General features: G+C 45.4%; 1 protein-coding gene across 2 annotated transcripts in view; it reads left to right on the forward strand.

Annotated features, from left to right (window-relative positions):
* Nucleotides 1-16,600, forward strand: part of EXOSC10 (exosome component 10) — a 29,250-nt gene that overhangs the window by 5,833 nt on the left and 6,817 nt on the right. For both annotated transcript variants that reach the window (XM_024253130.3, XM_024253138.3), the window contains exons 4-19: nucleotides 2,532-2,636; nucleotides 2,946-3,111; nucleotides 3,440-3,554; nucleotides 5,898-5,973; nucleotides 6,183-6,293; nucleotides 6,498-6,641; nucleotides 7,754-7,944; nucleotides 9,407-9,563; nucleotides 9,733-9,881; nucleotides 10,076-10,126; nucleotides 10,803-10,914; nucleotides 12,691-12,741; nucleotides 12,904-12,982; nucleotides 13,395-13,501; nucleotides 16,024-16,119; nucleotides 16,342-16,416. In XM_024253130.3, the coding sequence (XP_024108898.3) occupies nucleotides 2,532-2,636; nucleotides 2,946-3,111; nucleotides 3,440-3,554; nucleotides 5,898-5,973; nucleotides 6,183-6,293; nucleotides 6,498-6,641; nucleotides 7,754-7,944; nucleotides 9,407-9,563; nucleotides 9,733-9,881; nucleotides 10,076-10,126; nucleotides 10,803-10,914; nucleotides 12,691-12,741; nucleotides 12,904-12,982; nucleotides 13,395-13,501; nucleotides 16,024-16,119; nucleotides 16,342-16,416 (1,785 nt within the window). The remainder of the gene's footprint in view (nucleotides 1-2,531; nucleotides 2,637-2,945; nucleotides 3,112-3,439; nucleotides 3,555-5,897; nucleotides 5,974-6,182; nucleotides 6,294-6,497; nucleotides 6,642-7,753; nucleotides 7,945-9,406; nucleotides 9,564-9,732; nucleotides 9,882-10,075; nucleotides 10,127-10,802; nucleotides 10,915-12,690; nucleotides 12,742-12,903; nucleotides 12,983-13,394; nucleotides 13,502-16,023; nucleotides 16,120-16,341; nucleotides 16,417-16,600) is intronic.

Consider the following 16,600-nt stretch of genomic DNA (forward strand, 5'->3'; position numbering starts at 1 on the left):
CTTATTCTGAATCTACCTTCCAGATCTGCAAATTCCGTTTTTATTTTTTTGGATACTGAAGTCTTGCTCTGTCACCCAGGCTGGAGTGCAGTGGTGCAACCATAGCTCACTGCAACCTTGAACTCTTGGGCTCAAGCGATCCTCCCACCACAGCCTCCCAAGTAGCTGGGACTGCAGGTGTGCACCACCACGTCTGGCTAAATTTTTTTTTTTATTTTATAGAGACAGTGTCTTGCTGTGTTGCCCAGGCTGGTCTTGAACTCCTCAAACAATCCTGGCCTCAAACAATCCCCCCCCACCTCAGCCTCCTTAGTCACTAGGATTACAGGCATGAGCCACCATGCCTGACAAGATTTGCAAATTCTATTTGTATTGCAAGAGAAGAGGCATTTATATCCCCCAACCAAAATTTAGTTTATTTGTACTGTTACTCAAAATCTACTTAACCCCCCAGCTCACAGGATTGGAAGGAGATGTGTATTATTCTGTCTTGCTTACTATCTATTTATGCCTAATTCTATGGCAGAACATTATTTTCACAGAAATACATAGAGATCGTGGAAAACAAATCTAACCTCAACCATCTGACAGTCCTGAAAATATTTAAATCATGCCTTCCTGTCCCATGAAGTCATCTCTTACCTTGTCTAAATGCCCACAAATCTTGCAGCAGTTTCTGGTATATTGTGATTTCCAGTCCTGCCATAATCCTATGTATCACCTGGTTGTGCCTCTGTTAGTAGTGCCCAAGCTGATATTTCACATCTGCTTTAAAGTGCAAAATAGATGAGGACTCCCTGCAGTCTCATTCTAAATAGTATACTTGTATGTTTAATGTATGCAGTCCAGGGACTGCATTACACTGTTAAATTATATTAGAATTTTCAGCCCAATTCAGAGCTTTAAAGAGTCAATCGAATATTGGGCGTGGGTAATTACTGTCCTACCTGCCTTTGAGCAAATAATGCATTAATTACTTGGCATGACATACTAATCACCTTTATTGATCAACTTTGTAAAATTTTTATTTATTTTTTTATTGACAAAAATTGTATAGGTGATCCTTCATTTACAATTGGTTATGTCTCAATAAACCTATATTATAAATCAAAAATGCATTTAATACACCTTACTTACCAAATAACATAACTGAACCTGCTTTAAATGTGCTCAGGAAACTTCCATTAGTCTACAGTTGGGCAAAATCTTACACAAAGCCTATTTTTATAATACAGTGTTGAATATTCATCTCATGTAATTCAAGTAGCGTTGAATACACTTCTGAAAGTGAAAAACAGGTTGTGGCCGGGCACAGTAGCTCATGCCTGTAATCCTAGCACTTTGGGAGGCCAAGGCAGGTGGATCACTTGAGGTCAGGAATTCAAGACCAGCTTGGTCAACATAGTGAAACCCCATCTCTACTAAAAAATACAAAAATTAGCTGGGCGTGGTGGCGTGCGCCTGTAGTCCCAGATACTCGGGAGGCTGAGGCACGAGAATTGCTTGAACCCAGGAGGCGAAGACTGCAGCAAGCTGAGATTGGACCACTGCACTCCAGCCTGGGCAACAGAGTGAGACTCCCTCTCAAAAAAAAAAAGAAAAACAGGGCCAGGCGCAGTGGCTTACACCTGTAATCCTAGCACATTGGGAGGCCGAGGCAGGCAGATCACAAGGTCAAGAGATTGAGACCATCCTGGCCAACATGGTGAAACCCTGTCTCTACTAAAAATACAAAAATTAGCTGGGCGTGGTGGTGCATGCCTGTAGTCCCAACTACTTGGGAGGCTGAGGCAGGAGAATCGCTTGAACCTGGGAGGCAGGTTGCAGTGAGCTGAGATTGTGCCATTACACTCCAGCCTGGCAACAGAGCAAGACTCTGTCTCAAAAAAAAAAAAAAAAAGAGAAAAGAAAAACAGGTTGTAAGTGTACTTGAAATATGGACTCTACTAAATGCAAATCACTTTCACACCATTGTAAACTCAAAAAATTATAAGTCAAACTGTCATACATTGGGGACCATCTATATATTTATCACATACAACATGATGTTTTGATACATACATTGATCTGTTCTTATATATGTATATTTTCTTACACAAATGTCTCTGAATACATCTCTTTAAAATGTTAGGTAATTAGGCCGGGCGCGGTGGCTCACGCCTATAATCCCAGCATTTTGGGAGGCTCAGGCGGGCGGATCACTTGAGGTCAGGAGTTCGAGACCAGCCTGGCCAACTGGGTGAAACCCCATCTCTACTAAAAATACAAAAATTAGCCAGGTGTGGTGGTGCACACCCGTAATCCCAGCTACTCGGGAGGCTGAGGCAGGAGAATCGCTTGAACCCTGGAGGGAGAGGTTGCAGTGAGCCCAATTCAGAACTGTAAAGAGTTGCAGTGAGCCGAGATCGTGCCACTGCACTCCAGCCTGGGCGACAGAGTGATACTCCGTGTTAAATAAATAAAATGTTAGGTAGTTAACTCTGCTAACCTCAAAAGGAAAAATGCTTAACCAGTACCTCTTCTACTCTTAGGGTATTTTACTGGATGAAGCCTCAGGTGTAAACAAGAATCAACAGCCTGTCCTCCCTGCCGGCTTGCAGGTCCCCAAAACGGTAGTGTCCAGCTGGAACCGTAAGGTGAGGGCTTTTCAGATTAACTAGAGCTCTTGATGTCAGCTTCATAATAGAGATTTTGCTCATTCTAACATGCATTTCTGTTCTAATTTATTAGAGAACTGGCCACTGTCTCCTTTAGTTTGTTCTCATAAACACACACAACCTAATTACACCCTCCTCTCCTCTTTCTGGAGATCTCCACATGCACATACCTTCTTGAATGAATGGCCTTTGCGATGTTCTTGTTTCCTCGGAAGTCATAAATTGGAATTTACTTTTCTAATTCATTAAGTTGCTGTGTTATAAAGTATTTGTATTTGTTGATCATAGGCAGCAGAATATGGCAAAAAAGCAAAATCTGAAACTTTCCGGCTGCTTCATGCAAAAAATATCATCCGACCTCAGCTCAAGTTTCGAGAGAAGATTGACAATTCCAACACACCATTTCTTCCTAAAATCTTCATCAAACCCAATGCTCAGAAACCTCTCCCTCAAGGTAAATAGTGCATACTTTGCCTGTGTTTGAGTCTCACTTTATTTGACGCAAAAACCAGGAAGGGTGTACAGGTCTCTCTTCAACCCTCCTTTGTTCAAAGGCAGCCCAGTTCAGCTATTCCAGAGGCTGAAGTGGGAGGATCACTTGAGCCTAGGAAGTCAAGGCTACAGTGAGCTGTGATTGTGCCACCACGCTTCAGCCTGGGGGACAGAACATGACCCTGTCTCAAAAAAAAAAGCCAAAAAACAAAGGGAACCAGTTTACCCCTGTGTAACTAGAAAAGACATGAATGTGCTAATGATGTTTTTGTTACTGCTTGGATCCCAAGCTCTCTCTAAGGAAAGGCGGGAACGCCCACAGGATCGTCCTGAGGACTTGGACGTCCCCCCTGCACTGGCTGATTTCATCCATCAGCAGAGAACCCAGCAGGTTGAGCAAGACATGTAAGTGTTTGCCTGTGTCTGACCTTCTGCCGTGAGTACTTACCTTTTTGCCACATTTTCACAGTTTCACTTTTGTGGAGTATATACATGAAAACAATCTGAGGAGCAGTGATTTCCTCCTTACCCCAACCTGGGCCTTAGCAATAAAACCTGCTGTTTGTGTTCACGAAGGGCCTGCACAGCATTGCCTCATGTAAACCTCACTGCAGTCCTGAGAAGTAGCAGTTGCTCTCATTCCCATTGTATAGATGTAAAACACGAAGGCTGGGTGCAGTGGCTCACGCCTGTAATCCCAGCACTTTGGGAGGCTGAGACTGGTGGATCACCTGAGGTGAGGAGTTCCAGACCAGCCTGGCCAACATGGTGAAACCCCATCTCTACTGAAAATACAAAAATTAGCCAGGCGAGGTGGTGTGTGCCTGTAATCCCAGCTACTCGGGAGGCTGAGGCAGGAGAATCGCTTGAACCTGGGAGGTGGAGGTTGCAGTGAGCCGAGATGGCATCACTGCACTCCAGCCTGAGTGACAGAGTAAGACTCCATCGCAAAAAAAAAAAAAGATGTAAAAGCGAAATTAGAGATGCAGACTTCTTGTAGAGTTGGAACTTCTTTGAGACAGGGTCTTGCTCTGTCGCCCAGACTGGAGTGTGGTGGCATGAACACAGCTCACTACAGCCTTTACCTCCTGGGTTCAAGTGATCCTCCTGCCTCTGCCTCCCAAGTAGCTGTGACCACAGGCGTGAGCCATCACGCACAGCTAATTTTTGTATTTTCTATATGCCCAGTCTCGTCTTGAATTTCTGGCCTCAGCAGTCCTCCCAACCTGCCCTCCCAAAGGGTTGGGATTACAGGCATGAACCACTGTGCCTGGCCAGAGCTGGCCCATGTTTTCTTTCTTTCTTTTTTTTTTTTTTTTTTTTGAGATGGGGTTTCGCTCTTGTTGCTCAGGCTGGAGTACAATGGTGCAATCTCAGCCGACTGCAACCTCTGCCTCCTGAGTTCAAATGATTCTCCTGCCTCAGCCTCCCAAGTAGCTGGGATTATTATAGGCATGTGCCACCACCACACCTGGCTAATTTTGTATCTTTTTTTTTTTTTAGTAGAGACAGGGTTTCATCATGTTGGTCAGGCTGGTCTCGAACTCCTGACTTCAGGTGATCCACCCTCCTTGGCCTCCCAAAGTGCTGGGATTACAGGCCCGAGCCACCGCACCCAGCCCCATGTTTTCTTAAATTTGTCTTTCCTCCATACTATACTGCTCTGCCTTTCTTATTAGGATTCAAATACTAGGTAAGGCTCACTTTTTTTTTTTTTTTAGTTTTGCTCTGTCACCCAGGCTGGGTGCCATAGTGCAATCATAGCTCACTGTAGCCTTGACCCCTGGGGCTCAAGCAATCCCCCTGCCTCAGCCTCCCTAGTAGCTGGGACTACAGGCACACATCACTGTACCTGGCTTGTTTTTTAATTTTAGTTTTTATTTTTGTAAACACAGGGTCTTTCTGTGTTGCCCAGGCTGGCCTGAAACTCCTGGCCTCAAGCAGTCCTCCTGCCTCGACTTTCCAGAGTTCTGGGATTACAGGCATGAGCCACCATGCTCAGCCCAAGGCTCATTTATGAATTTAGTAAAGAAAAGGCATTTTTTACTGGCAGTATAAGCATCTTGGAAAAACTTCACTTAAAATAGACCAATGGACTTTGCCTTTAGTATAATGCAAAAAGGTGATAAAAATTTGGTTAGTGTTGGCCTTTTCCTCACATAGAGCCAGAGTCTGTCTGGGCATTCATGGCTTTAGCCCCAGCTCTGCAATGTGAGGCCACAGGCTAAGTGCTGGAGAAATAAAGGCCATGAACGGCAGCCCTGCCCTCCTGGGCTACCGTGATCCTCGTGGAACACACCACAAGTTGAGGATTTTTATACAGATTTCTTAGGATCAGAAAAAATATAACATTAAGCTCGTGGCCAACTGAAATATTTGCTTCATCCTTACTTTACAGATTTGTTATTTCAAACTGCAAGAATTACATATTTCTCATTTTGGTATTATCCACAACATCAACCATACAGTACTTTGCAAATAAGTACTCAAATCTTTATAAAGCTGCTTGGGTCTCCAGCTCGCTAAAGAAATTAATAGACTTAATTATCATATTTTAAGAGTGAGCAGATATCATCTGATTTATGATTTGTACTTGAATTACTGAAATAATGAAGCTCTTTATAAAGGGAAGATATTTTCACAGTGGACTTTTCTCATTTGTTTTTACAGATTGGATAAGAGGCATTATTTTTCCCTTGAATCATGGAATTAATCAGAATGATTTCTCTTTTTGTTTTATTTACTCAGGTTTGCACATCCTTATCAATATGAATTAAATCACTTTACCCCACCAGATTCAGTGCTTCAAAAGCCACAACCCCAGGTTAGTACCCAGCCTTAGTTTAAAGGTGCCATGTAGTAGCCCAAGAGGAATCAAATAAGTAGATTCATTGATGCAATTTTGACTTTCCTTGAAGATCTTTAAGGTAGAAGTTAGTTTTGGGTCATTTCTCAAACTCGTAGTTCACTTTGTACTTTACTGGGGGATGGTTTCTATATCTCTCCCTTTTTCTTACTATTCTCTTGATCCAGTTATATAGACCTATAGAAGAGACACCATGCCATTTCATTTCCTCCCTGGATGAACTCGTGGAACTCAGCGAAAAGCTCTTGAATTGTCAGGAATTTGCAGTCGACTTGGAGGTATCTTATAAATGACCCTGGGTAAAATTTTTACATTTTCTGTGAGTTCACCTATTGGAGAAGTATAAAATTGATACTAATTGTAATTTTTTTTGGTAAAAAATTAATCATATAACTTAGCTTTGTAGCTGACTTTTCAAAATCAGTAAAGGAAAGTCTAAAATCTTTGTTTTTCCTCTTCTCCCCTCCTTCCGTGGGGTTTAGCACCACTCTTACAGGAGCTTCCTGGGACTGACCTGCCTGATGCAAATTTCCACTCGGACGGAAGACTTCATCATTGACACCCTCGAGCTTCGAAGTGACATGTACATTCTCAATGAGAGCCTCACAGACCCAGCCATCGTTAAGGTCAGCCAGCCTTTTGTAACTCATGCATGTGAGCTCATACAAGATTTTTAGTGCTTTTCAGTGTACTATTTCATTATTTCAACCTAGACCCAGTCAAGTTGGGAGGAATCATGTCATTTCCTAACTAGGGTACTGTGCTAAATGGCTTTTGTTTCTAAATCCCTGTTAGAACAGCTAAGACTTAGCTTGTTACCACCCAGAAAAATGTTAAATCATTTTAATGATTACTGCAGTGAGCCCCAGCCATCAAGATTGTTTGGACTTAATGACTGTACTGAAGCTACTAGAGCTGCTTTCATGTGTCTCCTTGGTTGATAACAGTTTCAGACTTCAAGCTTATGGAATCAGGAGTGTGGAAAGCTGTGGCTGAAGACAAAAGAAACATTTTAAACTGCATATATCTAATTTTTTTTTTTTTTTTTTTTTTTGAGACAGTTTTGCTCTTGTTGGCCCAGGCTGAAGTACAATGGTAACGATCTCGGCTCACTGCAACCTCCACCTCCCGGGTTCAAGCAATTCTCCTGCCTCGGCCTCCCAAGTAGCTGGGGTTACAGGCATGCGCCACCATGCCCGGCTAATTTTTGTATTTTTAGTAGAGACAGGGTTTTGCCATGTTGATCAGGCTGGTCTCAAACTCCTGACCTCAAGCAATCCATCCACCTTGGCCCAAAGTGCTGGGATTACAGATGTGAGCCACCATGCCCAGCTGCATATATCTAATCTTGATTAGAACATTGGCTTCAGCCAGGTGAGGTGGCTCAGGCCTGTAATCCCAGCACTTTGGGAAGCTGAGGCAGGAGGATCACTTGAGCCCGGGAGATCGAGACCAGCCTGGGGAACATAGTGAAACCCCGTCTCTACAAAAAATACCAAAGTTTAGCTGGGCATGGTGGCACGCTATAATCCCAACTACTTGGGAGGCTGAAGTGGGAGGATTGCTGGAGCATGGGAGGCGGAAGTTGCAGTGAGCCAAGATCACACCACTGCACTACAGACGGGACAGCGGAGACTACCTTCTAATTTCAGTGTTCTAATAAACTAGAGGCAGAGTTAATTTCTGAGCATGAGTGGCCTGCTACCAGTGTACTTCATGACTTTGGTTCTGTTTTCAGGTCTTCCATGGTGCTGATTCAGACATAGAATGGCTACAGAAAGACTTTGGGTTGTATGTAGTAAACATGTTTGATACTCATCAGGCAGCACGCCTTCTTAACCTGGGCAGGCACTCACTCGATCATCTCCTGAAACTCTACTGCAACGTGGACTCAAACAAGCAATATCAGCTGGCTGATTGGAGAATACGGTCAGTTTGCTCTTAATGAGGAAATGTGGGTGGCAGAAGAAAATGATTATTCATTAACCTGTCATCCAGAGAGACCTGGGTTTGAGCCCTACCACGCTCATTGAGATGAATGGCATCAGGCTTTTCGCCAGGCATCTTCAGCAGCGTAAAAGTGGTCAGAAATTCTTGAATGATAATGTGGACTATGATGGGCTGATGCAGTTACACTGTGTTTCATGGAAATAGTGGCTGAAAAAGAGGTGCCGCATCAGTATTTGCCCATGCTCGTCTCTTGTTTGAAACTGGGATCTTTCTACTAGATGATTTTGTGTGTGTGTGTGTGTGTGTGTGTGTAAGATCTTCCGTAGGGATGATTGTGTGTGTGTGTGTAAGATGATCTTCCATAGGTGGGAAAGAATTCTAAGGGACACTGTTGTTTAGCTTTATCCTGAGCGTTTTTTGTGGTATAAGATAGCAGTTTTGCCCCACTTCCTGCAGGCCTTGCTCAGCTTGGTCATTTTCTGCTTGTTTGCTACCTCTCCGAGGTTGCACCTGTCATAGGAAGGTGCTGCTGAGCTTTTCCAGGAATTCCACATGCCAGAATGCCAGAATTTCTTTTTTTCTTTTTTTTTTTTTTTTGAGACAGAGTTTCACTGTTGTTGCCCAGGCTGGGGTGCAATGGCACGATCTCGGCTCACCACAACCTCTGCCTCCCGGGTTCAAGCAATTCTCCTGCCTCAGCCTCCCGAGTAGCTGGGATTACAGGCGCCCGCCACCATGCCTGGCTAATTTTGTATTTTCAGTAGAGACGAGGTTTCTCCATGTTGGTCAGGCTGGTCTCGATCTCCTGACCTCAGGTGATCCTCCCGCCTCGGCCTCCCAAAGTGCTGGGATTACAGGCGTGAGCCACCGCGCCTGGCCCAGAATGCCAGAATTTCTAAATATAAAAGTAAAATTACATTTGGACTGATAAAGTCCAAATAAAAGATAAAAATTGATAAAATCTAAAAACCATGCCCTGTTACGGAGCCCTTACCCTGTGCCAAGCTCTGGGCTAAGTGCTTCAAGGATGTGGTCCTATGTAGTCCTCACAACAGCCTATGAAGTACCTGGTTCCCATTTCACAAGTTAGGTGGGTCAGCCCAAAGAGGTTAAGGAACTTGTCCAAGGACAGACATCTGGAGCTGAGATTTGAACTCAGGACAACAGTGGCCCCTTTTCTACTGCCTCTTGTGTGTGTCCAGAGTAGCTGACAGTGCCCTTATTTTAACCACCACATTACCCTGCCTCCAGTTCTCCCCAGCTGTTAAAATACTGGTTTATCATGTTAAAATGCAGGAAATGTTGGCGTAACTGCAATATTGACTATGAAAGGATCTTTCATATTGGAAGGGTCTAAGGAAGTCCCAGCACCCAAGGAATAGACAAATTGAATTGCTGTCCTTGGGGGCAATCAGTAAAACAGTGTCCTCTGCAATTCCAGCCCTCTGCCTGAGGAGATGCTCAGCTACGCCCGGGATGACACCCATTACCTGCTATACATCTATGACAAAATGAGGCTGGAGCTGTGGGAGCGCGGCAACGGGCAGCCCGTGCAGCTGCAGGTGGTGTGGCAACGGAGCAGGGACATCTGCCTCAAGGTACACCTCAGCCGCAGTCACACAGACCGCAACACTCGGGCTCTGTGTCTGGCCAGGTTCTAGTTCTTAGGTTTGCTCCTTACATTCATGAAAAGAGCCAAACGTTTTGCAGAGCCCAGGGCACAATTTTGATTCCCGTTGATTTTGAATATTCTCTAATACTTTGTAGAAATTCATCAAACCTATCTTCACGGATGAGTCCTACCTTGAACTCTATAGGAAGCAAAAGAAGCACCTTAACACGCAGCAGTTGACAGCCTTTCAGCTGCTGTTTGCCTGGAGGGATAAAACAGCTCGCAGGGAAGATGAAAGTTACGGGTAAGGGATTAGAGATTCTTTTAATACTTGTTTCCAGGCTGAGGAGATCTAATAACAAATAAATAATGGGCTTTTTTCTTTTGCTATGAAAGCTGGTTGTTTCCCCTATGTGACAGCATCTAATGGAACTTACTGGCTGAATGTAATGTGTCCCCACTGTGTGTGTGTGTGTGTGGTTTTTTTTTTTTTTTCAGATATGTACTGCCAAACCACATGATGCTGAAAATAGCTGAAGAACTGCCTAAGTGAGTCTCAAAGCTGATTAATATGTTCCAACTTTCTCAGTAGATCTGATGTTCTTCAAAATCAAGCTTTTCTGGTTGCTATTACCCAAGGCTGCTTACTCAGAGATTAATGCTCTAAGCTTGGAAGGTAGCAAGTTGAAGGAATATAGAATTTCTGCCCTCAGGCTGCCATTTAAGAACTAAAACTTCTGAGCTGGAATCATTTCAATGATTATACCTTAGTTTGAGTTTATTTTAAGTCTCTGAGCCTTGTAGTATCTACTTGCAAGGGAAGAAAATGTCCCAGATTCTCTCATCTATACTTTCTTCCAAATTAAAGCAGCTCATGATCTTAAACATTTTGTGATCTTGATTGAAGTATAAGCAAGAATGAAAATCCACAGCCCATTGGTTGCCCCCTGCGGAATTGAGAATCCACAGTGCTGTGGCACTTACTTTCAGCTCTCCCTGATTGTGGGAGTCAGGCTCCAAGAGGGATCCACTTAAAGCCTGGTGTCGCAAAGAACACGTGAAGAAGTTGGCCTAGGCTGGCCTGACATCAGTGTTTCCTTAGTCACCTACCTGTAGCTTCAGCTTAGGTGGCAGCCTGGCTTTACCCAGTCATTATTCTTATCTGGAAGCCTTTAAGGGCTGCGTTTCTGAGTGACAAGCTGAGTGTGTTCTTACTTGCCTTCAGGGAACCTCAGGGCATCATAGCTTGCTGCAACCCAGTACCACCCCTTGTGCGGCAGCAGATCAACGAAATGCACCTTTTAATCCAGCAGGCTCGAGAGATGCCCCTGCTCAAGGTAAGAAGCTTTTCTGCGGCCGGGCACAGTGGCTCATGCCTATAATCTCAGCACTTTGGGAGGCTGAGGTAGCCGGATCATTTCAGGTCAGGAGTAAGAGACCAGCCTGGCCAACATGGTGAAACCCCATCTCTACTAAAAATACAAAAAATTAGCCAGGCGTGTGGTGCGCACCTATAATCCCAGCTACTCCAGAGGCTGAGGCAGGAGAATTGCTGGAGCCTGGGAGGTGGAGGTTGCAGTGAGCCGAGATCGCGCCACTGCACTCTAGCCTGGGAGACAGAGCGAGACTCCGTCTCAAAAAAAAAAAAAAAAAAAAAAAAAAAAAAAAAGATTTTCTACTGAAGGATCCCAACTTAGCAAGCCTGTTCTTTTTTTTTTTTTTTTTTTTTTTTTAAGACAGAGTCTCGCTCTGTCTCCAGGCTGGAGTGCAGTGGCGCGATCTCGGCTCACTGCAACCTCCACCTCCCGGATTCAAGCAATTCTCCTGACTCAGCCTCCTGAGTTGCTGGGATTACAGGTGTGCACTACCACACCTGGCTAATTTTGTATTTTTAGTAGAGGCGGGGTTTCACCATGTTGGCCAGGCTGGTCTCGAACTCCTGACCTCAAGTGATCCACCACCTGGGCCTCCCAAAGTGCTGGGATTACAGGTGTGAGCCATCGTGCCCAGCCTTAGCAGGCCTGTTTTTTCTGCTAGTATCTTATTCCTTGTGGCTTCCTAGATTCATGAGCTGGTCTGCATTCTTAACAACCCTAGGGAAATAATAGGGCTTAGGAAATCCAGTGTGTGTGTCTTGATGAATTTAGCTGCTTTTTTTTTAATGATAGTTGAGAGCTAAGACTCATTCTTTTTATTTATGACCTTAGCTTTGATGATTCAGCAGCAAGTACTATCTGGTAACTGGGCCAAGTCACTGTTAAGGCAGTGAATGTGGTGGAGTGAGATGGAGTGGTGACCTCAGCAGAGGGAGCTAGTTTTGGGAGCCTGGCGGTGGCCCAGATGTGAAGTGATAGCTCCCTAAATGAGTGAGGAATCACAGACTGGGAAGGAAAGAACAGGTATAGGAAGCATCAGAAGAAAAGATTGATGAGACTTCGTAGCAAATGCTGACAATGGCAACCAGTTTTCTTTCTTTTTTTTTTTTTTTTGTTGTGGTTTTGAGACAGGGTCTTTCTCTGTCACCCAGGCTGGAGTGCAGTGGTGCAATCATGGCTCACTGTAGCCTCCATCTGCTAGGCTCCCACCTTAGCCGCCTGAGCAGCTGGGACCCGCAGGCATACACCACCATACCCAGCTATGTTTTTTTTTAATTTTTTGTAGAGATGGGTCTTGCTGGTGTTTCCCAGACTGGTCTTGAACCCATGGGCTCAAGCAGTCCTCCCACCTCAGCCTCCCAAAGTGCTGGAATTACAGTTGTGAGCCACCTGCCAGCCCCACATTTGCAATTTTTATGTTAAAAATGTCTTTGTAAGCTCTGTACTTTGTCCAAGTAAAGAGAGACCTTGATTACTAGAGAAGAGTCTTTTTCAAGCTCTTTGGAATCCTTCCTATAGTGCTTAGTCATGTTAAAGAGCTGTATTCTTTCATTCTACAAGTAATTATTAAGCACCAAATAATTATCATGCCAGGCACTGTAAGGAGTGAAGAGAGGAAAGAAAATCTCTGGGCTCTTGAGAAACAGGCTGGTGAAGGAACACAGTCAGCGTTGGGGACTGGGGCTTGGACTTGAGGTTTGGGCAACTTTCCTCAATTCCCTTTGTTTTTATCCTTAGTCTGAAGTTGCAGCCGGAGTGAAGAAGAGCGGACCGCTGCCCAGTGCCGAGGTAGAGTGTCGGATCTGTTTTCTCTCCCCCGGGAGGGAAGACGTCAAGTCACAGCCAGTGCAAGTACACCTCTGACAGAGGCCTGTGCTGACAGCTGGCAGAAAGCTACTGCCAGCTTGTACGTCGTTTTACATGCCAGACTGCTGGTGTCTTTTAATGCAGAGATTGGAGAACGTTCTCTTTGGACCTCACGACTGCTCCCATGCCCCTCCGGATGGCTATCCAATCATCCCAACCAATGGTAAAGTTGAGAGCCCTCCTGACTGTCCCGAAGAGGTTGGGACACAGCTACCTTGTCTAAAATTCTGTAGGCTTGGCCAGGCGTGGTGGCTCATGCCTGTAATGCCAGCATATTGGAAGGCCAAGGCGGGTGGATCACCTGAGGTCAGGAGTTTGAGACCAGCCTAGCCAACATGGTGAAACCCCATCTCTACTAAAAATACAAAAATTAGCTGACATGGTGGTGGGCGCCTGTAATCTTAGCTACTTAGGAGGCAGAGGCAGGAGAATCACTTGAACCGAGGAGGCGGAGGTTGCAGTGAGCCGAGATTGTGCCATTGTACTCCAGCCTAGGGGACTACAGTAAAACTCCATCTCAAAAAGAAAAAATAAAATTCTGTAGGCTTTGACCTTATTATCTTCTCCTCCTCTAGGATCTGTGCCAGTTCAGAAGCAGACGAGCCTCTTCCATGATGAAAAAGAAGATAACTTGCTGGGTACCACATGCCTGATTGCCACAGCTGTCATCACTTTATTTAATGTGAGTAGCACAGAAACTTCATTGAGGTGATGAGGACCCCCTGGGGTTTACAGGATTTATCCAGCAGGCTGTCTGCCTGGAGCGTTGCATACACTCGGAGACTAATGCTGAGAGCAAAACCCAGCAGTGCTGGGAGAGGCACAGAGACCGATGAGCAAGGTGGCACTGACCACTCTGGAGGAGGTGGTCTGGGGACGTGGATGGGGGATTCTCTTGAGCTCTGTGTGAAGAAATCTTCCAGGAAAGGCTGACTTCCTGTTGTTGAACAGCACCTAGTGGGAGGAGGGCCTGCGCTAAGAGAACATACAAGCAGGGCTTTCCAGACAGGCTGCAGCGGTGGTGGAGGAAAAACGGTTCACCTGGATGCCCAGCAGGGGTGGCATGGGTGTACTGTCCGACGAACTGTAGAATGTGCGCTGCCTATAGCTTCCTGCCTGACCCCACCACCACATATGTGTGCTTTCAGTGAAGAAGAGAAATGATTTTTTTTTTTTTTTTTTTTTTTTTTTTTTTTGAGACAATCTTGTTCTGCCACCCAGGCTGGAATGCAGTGGCACAATCATGGCTCACTGCAGCCTTGACTTTTGAGGCTCAAACGATCCTCCTGCCTCAGCCTCCTGAGTAGCTGGGATTACAGGCATGAGTCACTGCACCCAGCTATTTCACTTTTTTTGTTTGTTTGTTTTGTTTGATTTTTTGAGATGGAGTTTCACCCTTGTTGCACAGGCTGGAGTGCAATGGCATCATCTCGGCTCACTGCAACCTCCACCTCCCAGGTTCAAGCGATTCTCCTGCCTCGGCTTCCCTAGTAGCTGGGATTGCAGGCACCCGCCACCATACTTATCTAATATTTTATATTTTTAATAGAGACGGGGTTTCACTGTGTTGGCCAGGCTGGTCTCGAATGCCTGACCTCAGGTGATCCACCCGCCTAAGCCTCCCAAAGTGCTGGGATTACAGGCATGAGCCACTACACCCGGCATTTTTTTTTTTTTTTTGGTGACAGGATCTCATCCTGTCACCTAGGTGGGAGTGCAGTGGCACCATCTTGGCTCACTGCAACCTCTGCCTCCTGGGCTCAAGCAATCCCTCTGCCCCCAGCCTTCTCTCGAGTAGCTGGGACTACAGGTATGTGCCACCATGCCCAGCCAATTTTTGTATGTTTTGTAGAGATGGGGTTTCACCATGTCGCCCAGGCTTCACTTTGGTTTTTAACTTAATTACATAAATCTAGATTGGGCCTTGCTTTAGCAATTAATGAGAAAATACTAGGCCCTTTAGTTGACCTCAGAGCTAATTTGAGTCATGAAGATGATTTAGCAGCTAAACGTGTTAGCATGAGCTCTGGGCTGCTTTGATACGGAAGTGCTGTTTGGTGTAAAGGAGGCTGTGGTCTCCCTGCGCTCTGTGTTGCAAGGGGGCATAATTACAGATGAAGCAAAAGGATAGCATATATTTATAAACCCAGTTGGAAGCAGCATTTTGTTGCATAATTTCAATGATTGCCTATAAAGATATGTAATACTAAATTTCAGGCCTGGCGTGGTGGCTCACACCTGTAATCCCAGCACTTTTGGAGGGCAAGGCGGGCAGATCACCTGAGGTCAGGAGTTTGAGACCAGCCTGGCCAACATGGTGAAACCCTGTCTTTAATTAGCCGGGCGTTGTGGCGCACGCTTGTAATGCCAGCTACTCGGGAGGCTGAGGCAGGAGAATCACTTGAACCCAGGAGTCGGAGGTTGCATTGAGCAGAGATCGCACCACTGCACTCCAACCTGGGCAACAGAGCAAGACTCCACTCAAAAAAAATACATACATACATAAAATAAATTTCAGGCATCAATTAAGATCTCATGTTCTAGAGCCAGACCATGCTGGGTTTAGATCCTTGGTCTGCTTGTATTCACTGCAAGCCTCTGAAAGACTGTCACAACCTCTGTAGGCCTCAGTTTCCTCCTCTGTAAGGTGGTGAGAGTAATACCACCTCATAGGCTATGAGGACACGGTGAGAATTCACTGATCCAGCACATTGATATTGAAATGCTACTGTGTGCTGTTGCAGACACAACGCCTTATACATAGGAGAGTGTATGAAATATTAGCCTTAGCCATTGGTATTAATATCACTGTTACTGGCCGGGTGCGTGCGGTGGCTCACGCCTGTAATCCCAACACTTTGGGAAGCCAAGGCGAGTGGATCACTTGAGGTCAGGAGTTCAAGACCAGCCTGGCCAATATGGTCAAACCTGGTCTCTGCTAAAAATACAAAAATTAGCCGGGCATGGTGGCATGTGCCTGTAATCCCAGCTACTCGGGAGGCTGAGGCAGGAGAATCACTTGAACACAGGAAGTGGAGGTTGCAGTGAGCAGAGATCACACCACTGCACTCTAGTCTGGGCAACAGAGCGAGACTCTGTCTCAAAAAAAAAAAAAAATCACTGTTAACTGTTGCTCTCTTGCTTGCATCTTGATGTCACAGATGATCATGGTCATTAGTGATCGTTTTTTGTCTGTCCCTGCAGGAACCTAGTGCTGAAGACAATAAAAAGGGTCCATTGACAGTTGCACAGAAAAAAGCCCAGAACATCATGGAGTCCTTTGAAAATCCATTTAGGATGGTGAGTAGTAGTTTTGTCAGGGCTGACAGGATATGCAGAGATGCCTACAGCTGTACATGCTTTTACCTGGGAAGGAAGCCTCTGAAGCCAGTGTGTCAGCTGCCCTGGTGTCCTGGCAAAGATGCTGACACGGCACCAGCAACCCCCCATCTGAGCGCCTCTGCCCTGTGGCTCTAGATTCCATTCCCGGCAGCGTTTCACACAGCCATTTCCTTCCTCCAGTTTCTGCCCTCACTGGGACACCGTGCTCCCGTCTCTCAGGCAGCGAAGTTCGATCCATCAACCAAAATCTATGAAGTAAGTGGACTTGTCACCTGTTCTAAAAGAGAATTTCCTTTTTTTTTTTTTTGAGATGGAGTCTCGCTTTGTCGCCCAGGCTGGAGTGCAGTGGCACAATCTTGGCTCACTGCAACCTCCACCTCCCAGGTTCAAGCAGTTCTTCTGCCTTAGCCTCCCAAGTAGCTGGGATTACAGGCACCTG

This window comes from Pongo abelii, chromosome 1 (genome assembly GCF_028885655.2).
Source record: "Pongo abelii isolate AG06213 chromosome 1, NHGRI_mPonAbe1-v2.0_pri, whole genome shotgun sequence".
Taxonomy (NCBI): domain Eukaryota; kingdom Metazoa; phylum Chordata; class Mammalia; order Primates; family Hominidae; genus Pongo; species Pongo abelii.